Raw genomic sequence first — 22,029 nt, 5'->3', positions numbered from 1 at the left:
GTAATGAATATAGAAGACTGACACGGTTCATTTAAAATTGGTCTAACCTTTCAATTTGTGCTCCTTTTAATGTCATTCTTTCACCATAATTTTCCTTAAATCCTAGAGAATGTAAAACAGCTCCACAAGAATATTATCTTGGCCTTTTATTACGTAAAAAAACAGATTCATTTTTGTGGTACGAGTACAGGATTGTGAGAAGAGTATGAAAATGACAACTGTCTCTTGTTTTTCGTTGCAGAGAAACGGTTCTCTCCCTGCAAATTCAAAACTGTTCTTTCATTTCATAGCGAGACTCAATAAATACTACTCTTTGGTTTTTTCGGTAAAGTCACGTAGGTAAAAAATAAAATAAAATAAATGAAAACAACTAAATAAAATAACGACGTTTCGGGCGCAACACAAGCGCCCTTCTTCAGGTGGGGACAACGTAGCGAAAGCAAAACCGCTTAAGTGTGTCTAAGAGATGGCTGTGACGAGGAATGATATAGTCGCGGGGGATGAAGGGAGGGGGGCATGGTGAGTGTATGGGTGGGCTGTGGACTGGGAGGCAACGATGCTAGGAATGGGGAGGGCGTTAGGAGGCAACGCATGGAGCTCAAACTGAAGCTTTGTGATGCAGGGGGCGGAAGTAGCTAAGATTATGCAGCTTTTGTTATGCTGCCGGGGGGGCAAATTAGAAATGCGCAAGATGAACACTAACGTGTGGTAATGGTGATGGTCGTGCGTGAAGCTGGGGGTAACAGGCTGGGAATAAGGATATGATTATGAAAATAAATCTAAACTGGCTGTCTAGCAGTAAACTGCACGGCAGCTAAAGTTTAACTTGGTTAATTACATCCTTCCAATGATTGCTCAATTTGAATCCCTCATCTCGGTTGAAGTTATGTCTGTGTTTGTATATCTGGAAAATGCAGATTTAATTTAGTTGTTATCATTTATTTATTTTATTTTTTACCTACGTGACTTTACAAAAAAAAACAAAGAGTATGAATCCTTGCAGTCACGAAAGCTTCAAATCTAGAATTAATAAATACTGTGTAAGCCAAAAATATAGACGTAGTACTCTCATGTATATATATCCCACTGATTTCTAATAAACCTCTTAATTTATTCTAATCAGCTGATTGAATTTTACAAAGTAATGGCTCCACATCTTAGAGAGGAGATAGCTAATAAGATGCAGTCATACTTTCTTAGAGTTATTTTGGTAGGGTTTCTGTTAATTACATTAAACTGTATTATGAACCCAGCAACCTGAATTTCACAATCAGAATCTTTATTTATCCTGGAGAAATCTGATGAGCTATGAAGCTCTTTTTCACAGATGTCTCGGAGGGGCGGGTCAGAAGGTTACACAACAATACAAAACAAGTAGAGGAAAGGTAAGAAAATGTCTATAAATAAAAAAATTAACTACAACTAAACTATATTTATTTTTACCAAGTATATATGCATTTTGAACTTCTTTCGCACCATACATAACCAACCATGCTAATCGGAGGTTCAGGAAAGCACACTGAGCTATTCCTCCTCTTACAGAAGCCACTTGGCCACAAATGATAGCTCATCGAAGTGGCTTATCGCGTGAAAATGTACATCAGCCAAATAATCTATATGCATGTTTCAAAATGTGCATTCCTTGAGTCCTTGCCACAGATAACATCAGTGGCATATAATAAGTGCACTACCCTTTACCAACGCAACATTGGCCAGCGTGGTGAAGCATGGTCAAACAAGCCCCCATTACTAACCGAGTGTGGAAAGGCTCTCATCCAGCAGTGCGTTCACAAGGGACTGTCAGTACACTTGGGAGTTCATCAGTGTGGTAAAATGTAACGAAATCAAATGTTATTACATTAAGTTGCTGTTAAAAAACCACTGCATTATTTATTGTCAAGTAGACAGCAGACCTTAAACCAGGCACGAAACACATTCCTATAATGGTTGTATAATATAAAACATGCCTATTATGTTGTACGCTCGAGGTTTTTTTAATCTAAATTTTGGTTTTTATTTTCCTATTGACATTTTTGTTGTAAACTTTGTCAAATTAATACAAACAAAAAAATCTGTTATAAAGCAAACACACACACACTGATTTTAAAAGTCTTCATATCCCAATTCGTTTTTATCTTTCATCAGATCAGCAATTATATAGAAGAAACATAAACAACGTGTATGGGGACTTTCCAATATCAATAAAGTTGTGTTTAGCCAAGCTGTCATGTGAGGACCTACATTAGTGGAGCCAACACATTTTTCTTCTAAACTGCAGATGAGAAAAATGTCTGCGAGGAGGAATCTGCTGAATCAAAATGGACAGAACCAGCCATGACCTCGATTTGTCATCCATTGTTTCTGGAACACATACTTGCGTGCATCATACTTCTGGTAGCGCTCACGTTTGGCTCATTTACTGTCAGATCAGCAACGTTGCTGCGGTCTGAGATACTATCATAAAAAAAGCTCATTTGTTGCTCATTCAGTTTCAGAGTCCAGGGCAGTCAAAACATGTTAAGAGTGGACTTTGCACAGGCAGAGGCAATGACACGTCATGAGGGAAGGGAGGTTAGTGCCATTAGCCTGTAATCTTCACAAGGTCACATTTTTCGTCAACAAATCTCCCCCAACCACATATCTGTCTCTAGCCATCGCAAACTGCCAATGGTGGCCACGCACACCTATAATGCAGCACTATGGAGGTGACAGGGTTGGGGGAACACACACATTTGACCGTAACTCCCCTCCTATTGGGCTTTGAGGAGGTGCCATAACCTCGCTTCCGAGGAGAAGGCGGTACCAGCAGGTGTGGACTAATGTCATCTGTCCTGTCTATTTGGAATAGATTGTTGCCTCCTTGCATGCGTGGGTTTTCTGTGGGTGCTTCGGTTTCCTCCCGCATGCATAATTGGCTGATAACATCAAAATATAAAACATACAATGCAGGATCCTCCTAAAAAGGCCTTGGACTCAGTATGTCTTGCTGGGTAAATAATGAATTACATCATGGGATCTCCTTTGCCAATATCAAAATATGAGAATAGGTTTTCCCCTTTTTTCTGGCAACAAAACAGGTGTTAACATGTTAAAACACCAAACTGAAACATTTTACAAAGAATCATGTCTGCATTAACCACAATAAAGGGAAAACCTGTTCTCATATTTTGGTCCTGGCAAAGGAGGTCCCATGATGTAGCTGCTAAACCCCGAGCTCTCGTTACTCTGATAATGCTTGTCTTTGTGCTGTACACCTTTTGGCATCCTCTGGTCTAACACTGGTTGAGACTAGGCTCGAAAGAAAGCTGTCTCTGGTGTTGACCAATCAATTTCAAGGACAATACATATATTATTAAAGTATGTTTTTTGTTTGCATTCTGACCGCAAGCATTGTGGTTAATACAGACATGATTCCTTGTAAAAGCTTTCAGTTTGGCGTTTTAACATCTTAACACCTGTTTTGTTGCCAGATAAAATGGGAAAAGCGATTATCAAATAATTAATTATTATACATTTACCTCCTCTGTCATTCATATAAGCACTATATCCCTTTCCATCCACCCCAGCCATCTGTCCTGCGAACTCTCTTCCCCATTTGAAGTCTAGGCTCAATACTTTCCTCTTCTCCACTGTATGACTAGCCCCTCAAATAGAAATGTACAGTTTGACACGTAGTAGGCTTTCGCGACCAATATCATCTATAATCGAGTTTTTTGGGTTAGATCGTGTAAATATAAATGTATCGTTAAACCCGTCACCACCCGACACAGCCAATTGGTAAAGGTTGTCACGTAAACAAAACATGCCAATTCGTTACTAGTTCTGCACACCCCTGTGTTGGAAAGTAAAACTCACAACATTTACTAGCCGAGTACGACGTTTCACCAGTAATTGCTACTAGCATCATCAGGCGGACAACCAGAGTTGTGGAGAAGTCCTCCTGCTTTAGTCTTAAATAAATGTACATATTTATGCAATTCTCCCCAATACCAGTGCATTCCACATAGAGAAATGCAGCAGCAGTTAGTGGCTACATAAATTTAAATTGTATAATTACCTACTATAATTACTCTGTAACACAATTTTTGTTCCTGGGTAGTAAGTCTTATTTTGTAATTGCTTATGCCTCAAAAGTAAAGAAAATGGCTATTATTCCCCAGAAACTTTGTTTTTGTGACCAGGACTTTATGTGAAGAAATGACACAAATGCACACGTTTTCTCGTTGAAAATATGTAAATTTTTAAATATCATTGTCTTGGTCACAACACCAAAGCATGGCGAGACCTTCATCCAGCAGTGGACTGGCATGTAACATGTGACACGCTACCATTAAGGTTGACTCAATAACTGAGCTCAAGAAACAGCTGTACCGTATTACGACTCCCGCGCTGATTCTGCAAATATCTTGGTTTTCTAGGGCAATTACAGCCACCCCCGAACACACCCAACGGCTGAGTAGCAGCGACATGGAATCCCAATGCACTCATAATCCCAAGGCTGCTGGTTTTGTCCTCTATCATCTGCCCACAGCACTCGTTTGAGAAATTGTCACATTTGTTGCTTTATTCATGGACTACGAAATAAACCCACTCTATATTCAAAGCAACGCACATAACAGCAAAATGAAATATAGTTATTAGTTTACGACAAAACAAATGTATCGGTGCCCATAAATTAAAGATGAATGAATAAAAACGGAAAACACTTCATGAGCGAAATGAGAGTGAACATACACAAGCACACACACAACACAAATATACCCACACATGACGAAGAAAAATATGCCCTGTACAGGCATGTAGATTGTTAGAGGAAAGTGCTGTTAACATGCTCTGAAAACGGTCAGCATAAGAGGGGGTGAGGTGACCAGTACCACACCCAGCCAGCCACCTTTGTCTGCTCCAATACTGATGATTACACACCAAACCAGATGCTCAGGTCAAATGAGTACCTCACACACATATACATATACAGTACCAGCTTTCATCAACTTGTATAGGAAATGCTATCGCAACTATTCAAGAGTCGTGCAATCTTTTTATACATCTGTAGTGAGTCCAATTGAGTCGCAGACGTTGTCTTGGGAGCAACACTATTTATTAAATAAATCAACATAACGTTAACACAACCTAGACTTGGGTGTTGAATGCTCATCTAGCCACGCTACGGCAGAACTAGACACGGTTCGCTATCCCGGCCCGGACCACAAGCTGGGTCCCGGACCGTGTGGCTAGAGGCTCCTTTTACCCCACGTGGCTCTTCATCACCAGCAACACGAAGAACCCCTAGCCCCTCAAGGGGCCCCGTTATATCATCCTGGGCTGGAGTTGGCTCCGCCCCTCGCCCCGCCCACCTTCTAGATCTCTCGAGCTCTTTCCCGAAGGCTCCCCGAGAGCTCTTTTAGACCACGTGACCACTCAGGGGCCCCCATCCACCGGTGGCCACCCTCCAATATCATCCGGTCACGTGTCGGCAGGTCAATCAGCATATCATGCCCCAACGTAACCCTGGCTGGCTGACACTCCCTTTCGCTCCCTCACCGGGAACCCACACCGCACACTGTACGTGGTGCCTCCGCGCTGACCAACGCTCACCCAAGCCCCGCTAAGGCTGGTACTACTACACATCTGTCTATACACAACCCCTGTACGTTAATTTCCTCTCCACATGTAAAAGTGTTTTAAAGGGCTGCCTGGCGTGCACTTCGGGCTTCAATTTGTCGGAACAAGTACATCTTGCTTCACGGTCACAATAAAACACCGTGTTTATTTTGTGTGACAATAAAACACTTTGTATTTTGTGATGCAAAACAAATGCATATCTTTTAAATAACAAGTTTTCCTCGTGTACAGTTTCTGCCAATCTATTTCTGAATTTGTTGTGTGTGAACACCGTTCTGCCAAATAATGGCCAACGGTTAGTCCCACGATTCATAGTTTCAGTCGATGGGGGGAAATATGATTTTTTTGGGGATTTCAGGAGTTATGTTTTTTATTTAAACTGTGGCCTGCACACTGTATTTGTACAATGCATTTTCAGTTGTGGTAAGTTAATGACTTACAGGGAAACTGCCGTGCTATATTGGTTAGCACACTGAATGTGCAAAATTCTTAAATCCACCCCCCGCTCCGCTTCTATCCATCTGGCAGTAAAAATGGAATGGATACACCATAGATAGTCGTTCGGCAGGTCCTTTGTGGTGGTGTAAAGTGTAGGTACTCCCACCTTTTCCAAAGCTTCTGGCCAGCATGTAAGAGTAGGCCAGATACTGTTAAGGGGCTCCTTAAGTGGAGGCCCTTCTGCCAGCAGCGGCATGAGAAAAATATTGCAGGTCTGCACCTTTACCCTTATAAAGGCTCACAAGCCACCTGCGTTTGATGTTCACCTCATTCAGCTATGGGGGAAACCAGCCTGAGCAGTGGTTTCCTATGGACAAGGAGCAACAGAACCCTGCCTCGGGTTAGAATGGCCATGCCTCCCCTCTGCTCAACAGTATCCCTCAGTCGACCAAGGCAAGGCAGGGCAGAGCCTGGTATTGATGTGGTGCTTCTCTGTAGGACACTCGGCCACATAATTCCCCTGGCTTCTGAGGCCTCCCTTGGACAGGATTTACTCCGCATTTTACTGCACAGAAACCACTGACTCCAGGCATCGAGGAAAACAGAGAAAATACCCCTCCCCTGGAACTTTGAAGGGGTTATACTATTATATTTGAAAAATTGTCAAAGATATGCTTTTTTAAGAGGGTATGTGCGTGCATCTAAGTTGAGAATGAGGACAACAGCTCATGGTGGCTCTATAAAGCAGGGACATTTCCAAAATACCACCATGTCAAATTGTTTTTTAATTTTTAGGGCAGTGTTTTTGATAGATGTGCCAAGTTTTGTTATTTGTGCACCACTGCAAATGCAGCAACACATTTTTTCTAATAAATGAGGCTCTGTTCCCAGTATAGATTTCATGCAATACTTGATTACAGAGAAAACTAAATGTATAATTTGTACTGCAAATAATAAACCATTATAGTATATGTATATGCATATATTATCAACAGAAATCCTTTCTGCTGGATTTCTAAATTAAAATTTTAAGAAGAAATGTGAAAAATGTATTGTCGTTAAAAAATTTATAAATATGGAAATGTAATCAGTGAGCAAGTTTGCAAATGTAATAAAAGTGGGATTATTTCACGAATAATTGAAAATAGTACGTTATAATCCAACGAATATCTTTTGGTTCCCATAACACAGAACTGCTCGTGAGAACAGCAGGACTGCAAGCAATACACCTGGGGCTCCGTCTCCATGGAGACCCCTTGCAGATCAGAAGGTCAGGGCCCAACTGTGTTGCGGGATGCTACGCTAGGGACCTCAAATTAAAAATCCTTCGGCACAGCTTTGAAACATGCACCTGGCAGATGCAGAAAACAGATGCTGCGGGGGAGGCATGCAGTGACATTACGACATATTTGTTCCAATTGAGCCCACACTGGCAGCACTCATGCACGTTGGGTGCCTTGCAACCCCACTGGTGAATGGGCCACCTGCTCAGCGCAGGGTCTGTTTCCCCAATGTATACATATTTAAAAAATAGTTTCAAGAGCAATGATTTTATTTTTACCCACATTTTGAGATTTAAAAAATATGCTTTTAAATGTTTTTGCTCTACAAGAGGTGTGTTTATAATTTGTGACATGGCGTGCAAATGGAACGTGGGTTATTATGGTTGTAAGGTGGTTTTAAGAAGATGCTTAATTTCACAAGTTATACAAAAAAGTGGCAACATTTATTCAAGCACATGATCAAAGGGTGCCATGACATCTACACGGAAACACATCCGACCGCTCCTTTATATAGCAAGTGTTAAGTTTGTGCAAAATGTCAGTGAGTCAATTCATATTCTGCCCGTGCAAAAAAACAGAAATGTTAGCAAAACACTACACAACACGTTTGTTAAAATACCTCCAGCTCCTTTTCAGGCCCTGTTGTTTTCTCTTACCCTTTCCGCCTCAGCCTTTCCTCCTGACCCCTCCCCTTCCCTCCAGATTCCACCAGTCTGCGGGCCTTACCTCATGGGCTGGGTGCGCAGAGCAGTCTTCAGGCCCTCCACCGTCTTGTTGCGTGTCTCCACCTCCTCCTGGTTGTACGCAAACATGGACTGCATCTGGGGGGGTGGGGGGGGGGCACAGCCACACAAGCTCATAGGTTGTTTCCTCTGCAAGCGTCACCATTGGGAGTCCAATATGAATGTAAACTTGGGGGGCCCCCCTTTCACTTTATAAAATCCTCGTGAGGTGACATAAAATACGGAGACCAGATATAGAGATTTCGATTTAAAGCTTTCGTGACTGCAGGGATTCATCTTCTTGGTTCTTTCGGTAAAGTCACGTAGAAGGGAAATAATAAAATAATAAAAATAAAACATAATAAAATCATTCTTAAATAATTCTTATTTTATTATGTTTTATTTATATTATTTTATCATTTCCCTTCTACGTGACTTTACCGAAAGAACCAAGAAGAAGATATAGAGATGTTGTAAGATGATAAAAAAGTAGGTGAACCATATTGTGTCTCTACGTTAATTAACTTGTTGTGTTTATTCGCCTTTTTTTTTTGAAGATATTTGATTCATCAATATTTTTTCATGAATCCGGGGCCCCTTGAGCGAGCGACTTGAAATCCTCCGTTTTTGCTTGGTTTGGATACACTTTGCACACCACTTACCACCAAGGCCAGTAATAGCAAATACCACCGACTGAGGACTGACTTTGCACAGCCGGCGCGTGCCGTGTACGGTAAGCTCTGGTGCTGGATGTGGGCGTTGCTCACCGTTGCCATCTGGTTAAGGCGATCGATGTAGTAGTCGGGCCAGCTCGTCGCCTGCCTATTCGGGTCATCCTGTTCCTGCACACCACAAGACATGGCGATGCAATCAGTGAGCAAGGATCGTATCGGTCCACAAGCCCAAACCAGATAATTCACTTGTCGGTGCCACCCAAGGTGGCATCACTTTAGTAGTTTATTGATGTGGCCAGCAACAGTTTAATACGTGGTAACTATTTGCAATGAGTGGCTTATCAAAATAACCCACTTTTATTTGCCAAAAAATAAATCAGTATGACTAAGATGTAGTTCCAATTCCTGCTCTGGCCCATGGACTATATGCACACATTTTACGCACAATGTTCAATATAAATAACATATTTATCTATTGTGACCTCCTTTCTAGATTGATGAATGTCATCATCATCAGCAACAGCAGATATTGCCTATCCACTGCTGTTTTAAGGATGTTGATGATTGGAGAGACACAAAACCAACTCTAAGAGAGCAAGATGTAACCAGCGTGCGTGATGAGACGCAATCATTAGACTAGTGGGGGAATTTAATACAGCGCTTTATAATTGTTTACAAATGAGATGTTAAATAATGGCATCATTGATAGGTGGATTCATAAATAACCATAGTGGAATTTTCCAAACTTGCAAGACAGTCTCGCTAAGTTAATAATCAGTCGATCACGATTTTAATAAATAATGGGCAGCAACAATGACTGCAGTGGAAAACATAAAACTAGTCAGTGAATTATTCAGGAATATTTCAGTGAAGCATCACATTTTTACGCCACACACATACGCTACCCTTAAAATTAAACTTTAAAAAAAGTGAAATATTACAGGAAGTGCGATGTTTCAAGTTGCACGTGAATTAAACTGGGCCATGTTTGTTGACTGGAAAGCACTAAAGATTGATTTACAGCAGCTGAGAAGAATGATTAAAACCACACACTGTCAATAGCACTGAGCACAAGTTAATAATGCAGAAGCCTTCTCACGCTTCATCTCATCACGCGGTGCACGTTGAGAGATTTAAACTGAAAAATGTTCAAAGGGGAAAAAAAAGCATACCTAGTAGATTTATTACCGGTATGGTTCTTCCATGCAGTCCCAGCGCAATACATTTCATGCAATGATTTTATTAATTAAATTCTGTTTGAATTGTAACATTGTGAAGAAATTTTACACGTGAATAATGGTAATTCTCATTCAATGACGTTAGCAATGGATTCTGAGATTAGAAAAATGTAATGTTTCCTTTGAGGAGGGCAAAGTCACACGGCAAAAATGCCCCATTTTTTATATCTTTAAAATAGCATAATTTTTTATACCGTAACAACCATTTGAAATACTTTTGACCATGAATGTGTCCCCTAAGTCTGATGTCACATAATGAACATACATACCAGTAATACATATGTATACGAACTCTTCATGAATGAGTATGAACAAGAGAGAAGCGAGCTGTGGACAGGAACGTTCTGCTCTTACTCGCAATACTCGGTGTTGCGTGCGATGAAATGTTTGCTGTGTCTCAGTGACTTCTTATACCTGGCCATGAGCAAAGGTTTTGATGAATATAGTAATTCCTTTCAGCAATAAAACATACGCTTCGCGGTTAATATGTACACCTCCGTATGTTCACAACAGCAGCCCTCAGGAGGCCACACACGTGGGGAAACGTCAGCGGAACATTCCCCTTTATGAATGAATTGTTTTTTATTCAAGGCAATTCTCTCCCTCCCCTGAAAAGTTCCAAAACCCACTCCACTTCAAAAACCAGGGAACACGCCCCTGAAAACCCACACGCAACATTTTCATGTGCAAGCCATATCCTACGTTTGCGGGAGCCAAATGGAAAAGTGGAAAAGTGGATAACTTAAGACAGAAGTCCATGCCATGGCAACACCAGTATTTTCAAGTCCGAGCCAAAGGAAAAGCTAACGGAGCGTGCTACTGCTGTTGTTGCTGCTACAGAGAACACACTGACAAGCATAGAATGTAGTGAGCACTACGTTATTAAATTATCCAATGCAGCAGGGCTTCACAACTTGCTTGATGCAAAGCGCATTGTGCAATTTTTTCCAAAAAAAATAAATGCTAGGAAAAAAATACTCACACTGACATTAATGGAGGGCACAGTACAGCAGTGGCAGCAAGGTCTGGGAATTTATTTTTGTGATGGGAATAGTGGGAGGAAAGTGTGTGTGTGTGAGCTAATATTTTTGTACAGCTTTATTTTTTTTGTCTAGTTTTAATGCTTTAGTTTCGCCTGCTAAGGCCTTAAAAACACGTTTTCTTACTAAATATAATATTAGTAACACAACGGATATATATAAAACTGACAACATTTTAATATACAGAATGTAAAATATTGTCATTGGTAAATCAGGCAAAGGGCCTCCTACATTTTGGGTAAAATAAGCATGTGTGTGGTGTGCCGAATTGGAATTTCCGGTGGTTACTGAAGCTGCGTATAGCCTGTGCGTTGCATTTTATTTTTATATGAACAAAACTTGATTTAAAGCTTTTATGACTGCTGGAATTCATATTCTTTGGGTCTTTCGGTAAAGCCACGTAGATAGAAAAATAAAAAAAATATCACGACGTTTCGATCGCAACACAAGCAATCGTCATCAGGCGAAAACATATAGCGGGTGAGCTGCTGAAGCAGGATGTTATATAGGTTTGAGATGGGTGTAGCCCAAGGGTAAGTGGGCAGGGCTAGAGATGGAATTTGCATGTAAATGTAAGACCGGAGCGCTGATATACCTCCACGACGACGAAGCTGTGGAAGTGGCCATTGTATTGAGAGATTAGCATGTCAATCTGTTAATGTAAGATGGGTCTTTCGTGACTTTACCGAAAGACCCAAAGAGTATAAATTCCTGCAGTCACGAAAGCTTTAAGTCAATATTTAAGATTAGCATGTCAATGTAAAAAAACCGGGCACCACCCAAGCTGTGGAGGTGGCCATTGTATTGTGAGAGATGAGCATGTCAATGTAAGAAAACCATCGCAACGGTGGCTGTGTTAGTGACATTTAGCCTGCTAAAAAACGAGAGCCACCGCCACATCGAGGGAAAAGAGCAGCGCCACATCGAGGGAAAAGAGCAGCGGTGGCTGTGTTAGTGAGACATTTAGCCTGTGCAGTGCATGATATATACACCACAGTATTGTAATTATTAATCAATATTCGCCCATGATAAAATCATGGAGAATGCACCCAATTTCAACAGATCTTGGAAGCTAAGCAGGGTTGTGTATATGCTTGGATAGGAACACAATGTAAAAACTGGTCGTCACAGGGCTACATTGTGGGAAGCAGAGGACATTGCGGCAAAATCCTTTGTTGTCATGTACTTCTATGCTTCCACGACTGTGCTCGCCCGCCTTCATCAACCCGCACTGATCAGCATGGAGAAATATGGTCGAACAACCTCCACGGATCGCATGTTGTGAAGAGGCCCTCCTCCAAAAGTGGATTAACAAAAGGACCTAAACATGTACAAAATAGAACCGATGCTTACTTTACAAATGTAAACAAATCAACTTAACGTGATGCACTCACCACACCGCCACCAAGCCAAAGAGACTAAACTTATTTACAGCCTGGCACGGTCACACATATCTAATTTACTGACATACACCTTCTCTAAGAGTTTCTGGGTGTTGACATGTTTAATGCTGTACCTGACATGCACTCTGCTGTGGCAGAGGACACGGCCCCCGTTTATCGCACACACACTCTCCCTGCGGCTCGCGTTGAGTGAGCAATGCGAGGGACGTGCCTCCCGAGAAGTTTTTTTTTTTACGGGCCTGGGTAGCTCAGAGCTCATTGAATAGTTTTCTTTTTTATGAGTTTACTGGTGAGCATGGATGAAAGCAAAGGGTCAGATTGTTGGCTGTTAGGGAACATTGCCTTTGCAGTTATTTGGAACAAGGTCCACAAAACCCAGAAACTGTCGGGCAACCTGCTGCCAGTGCACGACACGATGAGACTTTAACAAGCTGGTATAAACAGTCTATTAAGTGAGCCGATGCTTTTTAATTTAAAGCAAATTTGGCCAATGCAGCAGGGAGTGGCAGTTTCCCTTTGGTGAAGCGCACAGGGAGATTTTTATCTTCTTGGTTCTTTCGGTAAAGTCACGTAGAAGGGAAGTAATAAAATAATAAAAATAAAACATAATAAAATAAAATAATTCTCACGACGTTTCGGCTACAACGCAAGCAGCCGTCTTCAGGTGAAGAATGAGACACTGCCAAGCTAGGAGCTTATATATAAGCTGGGTTGGAGGTGGAAGAGCGCCTTAACAAAAAGAATGTGCATATCAAGAGGATTTTAGCCAAGTGTAACATTAAGAGGGCCAGGAATCAAAACTCGGTCTGTGAGGTTCAGAGCTGCTCCACGGCGTGACCTTAGTTCATGTACACGGCTAAAAACGTCCACCACGGCAAGTTTTTAACTGCATGCATTAACGGAAGTAATATTACCCTTTAGGTATGATTCACAATAAAACTCGAAAAAATTTACATGTTCAAGTTTTCTAAATGTCCATACGTCATGTATAATTACTTGGCTTCAGTTGTGCTACAAGTTAATCTTCAGTCGACAAAACATATATGGTCCCTGTTAGAATTAACCTCGACCTATCCTTGGTTATATTTAATAAAGACAGAGGGAGTTAATCCGGCCCATCGTTGTTCCCGAGCTAAACCTAGACCATCTTTTCTGGATGAATATGATCGTTTTGCTCCCATTTTGATTCATAATCACACACGTGCAATATCGTTTGTCATGTAATTAAACAAATTACTATATGCCCATTTTTAAAGCATTCTTTACGAACCCACTCTTATGAAATACGGAGATCGAAGCTTCTATGAACATAATACAAATTAATGAATACGAGTAATATGCTGAACTGTAACGTAATATTCATTAAGTTGTTTGGGTTAGATCACGTGAATGTGTCGTAAACCCACCTCCACCCGACACAGCCAATCAGGAAGGTTTGTCACGTGAACAAAATGTGCCAATTCGTTACTAGTTCAGCACACCCCTGTGTTGGAAAGTAAAACTCACAACGTTTACAAGCCGAGTACGGCTCACAGCGGTATTTTAGAGAGCAAACCCACAAAATGTACAAATAAGTACGATGCTTCGCTGGTGATTACAACCAGCCTCTTCAGGCTATTGAAGAAGTGTGAAGATGTCTCCCCGTTTTCACTCTCAAATACGGTAATGTGATGTCATCACTGTGCACCAATAACTGCAGAGGACCAATGTATTTGTATAAATGTAAAAAGATTATGGTAATATTAAGTTGTCACAGTTAATCAATATAATCAGGTAATAGGCATGCAATTAACGATGTTTGTGCTGTGTGCAGGGCACGTGTCGTCAGTGTTTTTTGTACTTATTTCAGTGGCACTGGCTGTGCCGGGTGGAGGTGGGTGTACGAAACATTTACGCGATCTAACAAACAAAAAAAGCCTTATCATGAATAATAGTGTTCGCTAAAAGCCTACGTGTTGAATTTGTCACCTAATAGTTTTGATCATCCAAGTCACTTCCGCTGGCCCTACCACGGGACTTTGATTTTGAGACTGGCGGTGCCCTCGGCCCATTGTGTTCCTCCTGAGGTCTAGTTTGGCAACGCGTTGCCAGAAATACATTCAGACATCGCTGCCAGGCATAAGCACACCCAGCAGCACCATGAGAAATACTGTAAGGCTTTGTTATTTCTGGATGGCAAATCAGATTTGGTCTTAATTACCGCTGCAATTGCCAATGGTTTCAACTTTCACGTGACCCAGTTTCGCTCCCACTCGTACACTGCACCACTGTTTACCTAATGAGCTAAAGCATCTGTCATACTCAGAATGCAGCAAACTTTTTCACGTGGTCAATTTTACATTGGACTAATCCATGTTTTAATACAGTGCAGTACTGTATATGTAATGCGCGTATTAATGTGAAGCTTTCCATTCCATGTTTAAAGCAATCCTATTATCTACACATTGATTCATCTTCTTGGTTCTTTCGGTAAAGTCACGTAAGTCGAAATTTACACATTGATTGTCTATAGACTGCTCAAGTTAGTTGAGCCTGGATAGTGCTTGGATGGGTCAGCACCATGCATTCCAGGCTATGGGGCTGTGCTAGGCAGAGGTTAGCAGTGTTGCAAGATCCATTGTTGTATTGCCCTTCTCTGCTTCTGCCTACGCTGCCCACCTTCACAACCCACGCTGACGAGTGTGGTGAAGTATTGTAAAATAACCCCCCCCCACGAACCCACACAGTATGGCGAGGCCCTCCTCCAGCAGTGGATTTGAACAAAATGAACGTCCATGTACTGAAATTAGCATATGCTGCCCACAGCCATTTCGTAAACAGCATTTAAAATTGTGTCTGTTTCTTTTGGACAGTCTTCTCATCAATGGTGGAATTCAATTCCCCCCCCCCACCATGTCCACGAGACTTGACATAAATAAGTATCCAAGCTGTTCGAATGTGTGATGTCCTTTAGGAGGATGCGGGAGGGACAGCAGGTCGTGACCCCCGGATTGGCTACATGCTGCTAATCACGTCACATGGAGCTTTGAAGATCAGCACATGGCACGGGGAAGGCCACGCCCTGCGAACTTCACTTGCCCAGCCCAGACACAGAAACGCCCCTGGTTTAAATCCACCCTGCATTCTTTCCCCCGAGGGAAGCTTGTCGACAAGGACAGATAAAGGAAAATGCCAGTGGCTGTGTTGACTTGTTCGCCAGTCACATGAGCTGAATGTGTATATTGATTAAACGAATACAATCATGTGATTAAGCATGTGATGCCACCTTCCCGAAAAAAACGAAACGTCCTGCAGGAACTTCAAAATGACAACCATGACATAATTTACAGACCTCAAAAAAGAAAAGTTGAATTAAAAATCAGTTTAACACGTAGGCTTTCGCGACCAATATTATTCATAATCAACGTTTTTGGGTTTAGATCGCGTTATTTATAAATGTGTCGTAACCCTCCACCACCCGACACGGCCAATCAGTAAAAAAGTGTCACGTTGACAAAAGACAAATAGCTCACTGCTTTAGCCCACCGGTGTGTTGAAGCGTGAAACCATAACATTTACAATTTTTGAGTACGACGTTTCGCTGGTAATTGCATCCAGCATCATCGGGCAATTCGCCAGAATGGCAGATCTGCTTCAACACACCGGTGGGCTAAAGCAGTGAACTATTTGTCTTTTGTCAACGTGACACTTTTTTACTGATTGGCCGTGTCGGGTGGTGGAGGGTTACGCCACATTTATAAATAACGCGATCTAAACCCAAAAACGTTGATTATGAATGAATTAAATATCATTGTGCAAACAATGATGCCAATTGACCATGTTGCTGGATGTGCTTACATGTGGCACACACAAAATGAAGAATTTGCAGACCAAAACTGTTTACAAAGGCAGCATAATAAACTGTTGACGATAGAGTTTGCGTCTCATCTGGTAGCAATATCACAGTATTAAAGCACTCGCATTCAGCAGATAAAAGCGTCCATAAAAGGGCTCAATGGCTATAAGATCAACGCTGCTGCATGACAAGTGTGTAAAAGCAACTGATCCAATATGTCACATTCTATTTCATTTGGCAGATTAGGACAGCAAAGCTCCCTGGGCTGTTTTGCATCTTCAAGCAGTGTCGCGTTTGAGATTATAAATATATAAAGTGCACAGCCTCGGACTCTGCACTTGATTTTCCTCCAAAACAAACAGGCGCCCTCTCCATTGCAGTTAACCATCTGACATCACCTTCAGCAGTTCTTTATAGCAGATCTGCTGAAATTTCACACTGCTGTCATGATACTGGGAAAAGAATCTGTGAGAACAAAATTGAATTATGCTACTTGGGTTAAGCGTATGCATGGGGGCAAAAAAGCAATTGGTTATGCTGCGAATTTTGCTGTATCAGTTAAGGAACGAAACAGTGATACCCGTGCCTAAGACATGTGCGGGGCTGGCCTATGTGACCTGTCATTCCATTTACAGCTTCTTGCACGACCCCTGATCTTTCCAGCAGGCAATACAGATACTCAGTGAGTCACCGTTAAGCAGAGGTCCGTGTGCCAAAGGAACTATCTCATCTGGAAAAGGCTTCATGTCTTCCAGCTTTATTTCCACCTGCAGATGTATCTCACGTCCAGTTTTGAGAAGCATCACGCCACTGCTATTACTTCCATAATCGCTCATGCCTGACCATCCATACTCTTTTCAGAGGCTAACTATGTATTGAGGAAGATTAGATGCTAGCACAGGGCTTGGGAAAGCAATGCAAGTCGTGCTCTGCATGCTTTATTATCTGGAAATGCCTCACCGTTAAGTGAGGGATAATGTATGAAGTTAGTTCCATTATTTGTTAAATATCATGTAAGATCGTTTGTTTTTTGGTTTAAATCTCTCATCTTTGGTTACATTTTGGAAATAATTTTGGGCAAGCAGAATACATTATTAGCTCCACCATTGCACTCAAGTTGTAAAAAAATGTGTGCGTGTTTGATTTCTAGCATTATATAAAAATGTAAAATATAAATGCAGCACATTATATAAAATAATCAAGTAAACAGGCAAAATATAAATTGAGTGCCATAAGCGACTGCCAAATTGTCATCTAAGTTTTTCCTTTTTTTACATTTGCATTCATTACTGTCTGGCTGAAACACACAACTATAACATTGTTGATGGCCACCAACCTACATTAAAACAAACCGGCAGTAATTCACATATATATATTTTTGTCATTCACATCTTAAATTTGTTAATGGAGCTTTGTCTATAACTGTAGACTGGCTGCGGGCCATGTGATTAGTGTGTCTGCCTCAGGCTTGCTAGGTCAGATCACTTTCTCGGATTGGCCCTTTCCCAAGCCAAGCGCCTTCAATTACTGGGCACCGATTGGTGCTTGGTGCAGCATGGGCTTGGGTGCAGATGAAACACGATGCCCCCGAACCAACCATCTGCTCAGGTGGTGGGGATGGTGGGGTGGGGGGAATTGCCTAATTTAATGTGAATTTAAATTGAGCGAGTGTGAGTTCTGTGCTGGGCTGTGCAATGCTAAGCAATGTTTTGGAAATGTAATTTAAAATACATTCATATAAAATCCCAGCCATTCCCAACCCACAAATGGATGAAGGCATCTCTTCATTCATTGATGTCCTGCCTGACCATACATCATCAAACTGGTCAAGTTGAGTGAAATGTATTTGTTGACCTGGGTGAAAACTCATGAAGACCAGGATCCCCTCATTTTCAAGAGTGACCTGGGTCACCAAATCAGATTGGTGATGGAGGTGGAGGGGGAGAGGGGCTGGGCCGGTTCTGATATCACTCGCCACTGATGTTTGTTGTGGCTGGGAATAGAACTACGGTTGCTGTGCACCCGCTAAACATGCGTATGTTGTGTGCAATATCAAAACTATGGGCAATAATGTCAATCGGTCATGACAATGGTCATGACCGATTGACATTATTCACCACATCGACAGCACATTTAACATGATAGGATAAATGTCCAAATAATAGTTTATGGCTCAATTTTAATCACTTCATATTTTCTTTATGCGTTGGAATCCTTTCCTCGTGGGCACAAGCATTCCTGCCAAAGCGAATGATTGGTGATTTAAAAGAATGAGGTCAGGCTGATTTTGAAGAAAATGTGTCTTTGGCCAGATATTACATTTGTAGCAGAATACCTAATACTTTATTCTACATATATCAGGAGTTCTGCGTAACACAATATTTCCACATTTCTCTTTGAACCTAGTCCAATGGTCAGTATTACCAAGTGACTCAATTGTCCATCAGTGACTTGTAAAATGAGTGTTTGCCAGAATTGTGCTTATGCTCTGCTGCTCGCTCTCACGCACTGGCAGTTTCTCGGACAACCTCCTTTCTTCGTTGATCTGGCAGGCCCATAAATTTACAAGCGCCAAGCCACAAAGGGGGTAACCGGCAGAGCTTGAGAAGGGACTCTTAAATATCGGGAGCATTACCAAATAAGACCAACTAAAATGTGCAGCCCAATCAAATCAGCTGTAAACACCGGTAATGAAGGAGCTTGAAATTCTTTAAGCGTGCTCATGGGAGGTGGGTTTGTAAGATGCGCACGGCATGGGGATGTAGTTAAATTCCACAGGAAAGGGAGAACGTCTTCCTATGCTTTACTGAGGGGTCCGTTTGTAATGCTGTTGGGTACGCTGTTTACGTTTACGTGTATAATGTTTTTCTTTCTCAAAGTCATTCATCAATCTAGTCCTGCGTGAATGGCCTCCCCACGGCATGCTGGTCTCCGGAGTTGTTTTTATCATAACTCATCACGCTGGTCAGTGCAGGTTAGCAAAAGGGCATGCTCATGACCAGTTCGTTTATCACTCGCCACTGATGTTAGTCATGGATGGGCAATCAAACTTCGGTTGCCGGGTTTGTAGCACAGTGTGCGAACCACTGCACCACCGCTTCCTTCCCACATTACAATTTTTAATTTATATAAAATATATTTTATTCTATATACCTACAATTTTTAAAAAATGTGTATTGTATTGTTTACATTATAGTAGCATACATTACGGTTAATATATTATGTGTACATTGCTGCAGATAGGATAACACTTTTTTAATGGCACATAAACACAATGTCTATATCCAAAAGTATTTGTCGGGAGGTCACATTGATGCTGTTCACACATCCACACCATGACACTGGAGGATGAGGCCAGGCCAAAGAGCCGACGTGTTGGGTAGGTGCTGTGCCAAGTTTCCGTAGGCTGCTTGGGCCGTGCTGGATCTGCCCCACGATCCTATTCCACTTTTACTCTGGCGCTCCTCCACTGCGCACCCACAGTGGCAGCCATACAAGGACAAGTGCTCTCTCAGGCTACCAGCGTTGTTGTCTACCAGGCTAATGCACGCAACCTTCCGAGGGAAACAAACTCATCAAGAGAGCTGGACACTAAGGACTATGTAGGCCCCTTAACTTCAACAGATCTCTATTCTTCACCATCATCAGCCATGGTCAATATATCGTTAGATGAAGGCATCACTATGCCATCGCCATCTCTCATGATTCTGCAATCTATGAATGCACCTAGTGCCTGCACACGAGTTGAATTGATCTGTATTGGTAATGGCCAAATATATACAGTTGTAGTAGGCTGACGTTTTGAGCATTTGTCCTTCTTGAGGACAGGATAAGAAAGAGCATGCAGACTCATTCGTGGTTGACTATGACACTTGACATTGTGGGCCGCTAAGAAAGCTATGCCATTTTAATATGGTTTGTATAAAACCAGAGCCGTGCAGTGTAAAGTGATTTTTAAAAATTACAATTTCGTTTCCCTGCTCCTTTTCTCTTCACTGCGGAGGGCCACTTCCAAAAGCAACAGCCGACCATATAATATTTTTTTCCGTTATTACAAGGCAGTGTCAATGACTAATGTGGTCAGTGTTTTCGAGCTGTACGTTGCATACCACTGCCAACGCAGTACTTTAATTTATTTATTGGTAAGGAGGGGCGGGGGTGGGGGGGCTTGTTCGCCCAGGGTGGTAGGATGGCTGGACTAGCGCGGGAACGTTTGCGAGAACTGCGCACCGAGTGAAGCCGCCAGAGTCAATCGGCACCACTAGTAAAACACACAGCCTGCTCATTCATTTAGTGCCGCAAACTTCGCCTCCTGTCCACACCCAGACACCCGCGGGAGTCTGCCGGGTCAGGAAAATCAGCGTGAAAAAAACACGGCAGTGTTAACACAGCTTGTTCTTTGCATGAGCTGTAGTTGTAAGTGCTGCGTAAAAAAGAAAACCCATCATAGTTTCCATATTGAAATTGGCTCTGCAACTGTATTTTCTCGACATTAAAAATAAGGCCATTCATTACTCCCCAGTTTTAATTAAATACAAGTACTGTAGCATTCAAATGTACTTGCCTGTGTCCCTGATCGTAGTAATTGACCAAGTGCTTCGTGATTTAATGACAAAAAATTTGTTTCAGGAAACATTTATAGAATGTAAAAGCTTTTTTTATCTTGCTGCGCATATTGCGTATGTTATAAACAATTAAATATCAAGGTACTAAACTGGTTATTCATATAATAATTTTCTCGTTATACTGCAATGGGCAGACAGCAGATCCCAATGTGTAAAATAACCTTCGGCTGCTGCGTTTTTATACACGGACAGTATTACATTGGCGTACAGTATGTGTACACATGGGATGCATCTCATAGCAATGGATGAATTACTTAATCATTAATGGTCTCAAAAGTTCTGGAAATGCATAAAAATGTATCTAAAAGCTGACAATCCTTCTCTGTTATTGAACAGAGAACAAGCAACAACCCTTTACTGCTGCCTATGAACCTGATTTTACTTCATCACCATCAGCCATGTTCAAACCAATGCCCGGCAGTGGTATTCGTATATAACAAATGTTGTTGCTTAATAACATTATTTCCACTTAAAACTAATTTATTATGTACATTCATTCAATAAAAAGCTAAAGATGTGACATTTTAAAGATGGAATTCATTTTTGTTCAAAAACAATCCAATGTATAATTTTAGGGTGTTTACTGAGAAGGAAAAAACTGCAAAAGGTAGCGTCAGATTTTGGAGACCTTCAGTCAGCAGTGGATTGAACATGGCTGATGATGAAGAAGAAAAACAAACGGAAGAATAAACACGTAGCAATGAATCACACAGCCACATATTATGTTAGCTGTACTGAAATGAGAAGTGCTCATTGCGACCCGTTAATCCTCAAAACACATGCAGTGTCGAAGGCGCAAAAAATAAAGAGTTAATTTAATTCATTCATACAGCGTGCGCGTAATTGCCGAGCCATGCTAATTTTATAAAAACGAGTGTTAATAATACATTTTATGAATTGAAAAGTTTAACTGAAATCTAAAGGCTCTCTGAATTTACAGAACGGCCCAGCAAGGTAAAAGCTTCGGAGTTAATTTAATTTTGCAGCACTTCTCTCTTTGTGTTGAAAGAGATGATTCCAAGGACACAACGCTCATATTCACTGGACGATGAGGTAAACCTTCCTCGCTCGATGAAAAATGATTAGTTCTCCACCTGACAGGCAATTCTCCATCACCGTCAACACAAGCTACAACACCTCTTCCAAAAC

The 22,029-nt window shown here is 41.6% G+C and overlaps 1 protein-coding gene across 2 annotated transcripts in view; it reads right to left on the bottom strand.

Annotated features, from left to right (window-relative positions):
• Positions 1 to 22,029, bottom strand: part of LOC144933502 (disheveled-associated activator of morphogenesis 2-like) — a 106,415-nt gene that overhangs the window by 44,021 nt on the left and 40,365 nt on the right. For both annotated transcript variants that reach the window (XM_078858318.1, XM_078858319.1), the window contains exons 4-5: positions 8,833 to 8,907; positions 8,070 to 8,164 (exon numbers count right to left, since the gene is read on the bottom strand). In XM_078858318.1, the coding sequence (XP_078714444.1) occupies positions 8,070 to 8,164; positions 8,833 to 8,907 (170 nt within the window). The remainder of the gene's footprint in view (positions 1 to 8,069; positions 8,165 to 8,832; positions 8,908 to 22,029) is intronic.

Source organism: Lampetra fluviatilis, chromosome 7, assembly GCF_964198595.1.
Source record: "Lampetra fluviatilis chromosome 7, kcLamFluv1.1, whole genome shotgun sequence".
NCBI lineage: Eukaryota > Metazoa > Chordata > Hyperoartia > Petromyzontiformes > Petromyzontidae > Lampetra > Lampetra fluviatilis.
This window is presented reverse-complemented; position numbering and strand designations above follow the sequence as displayed.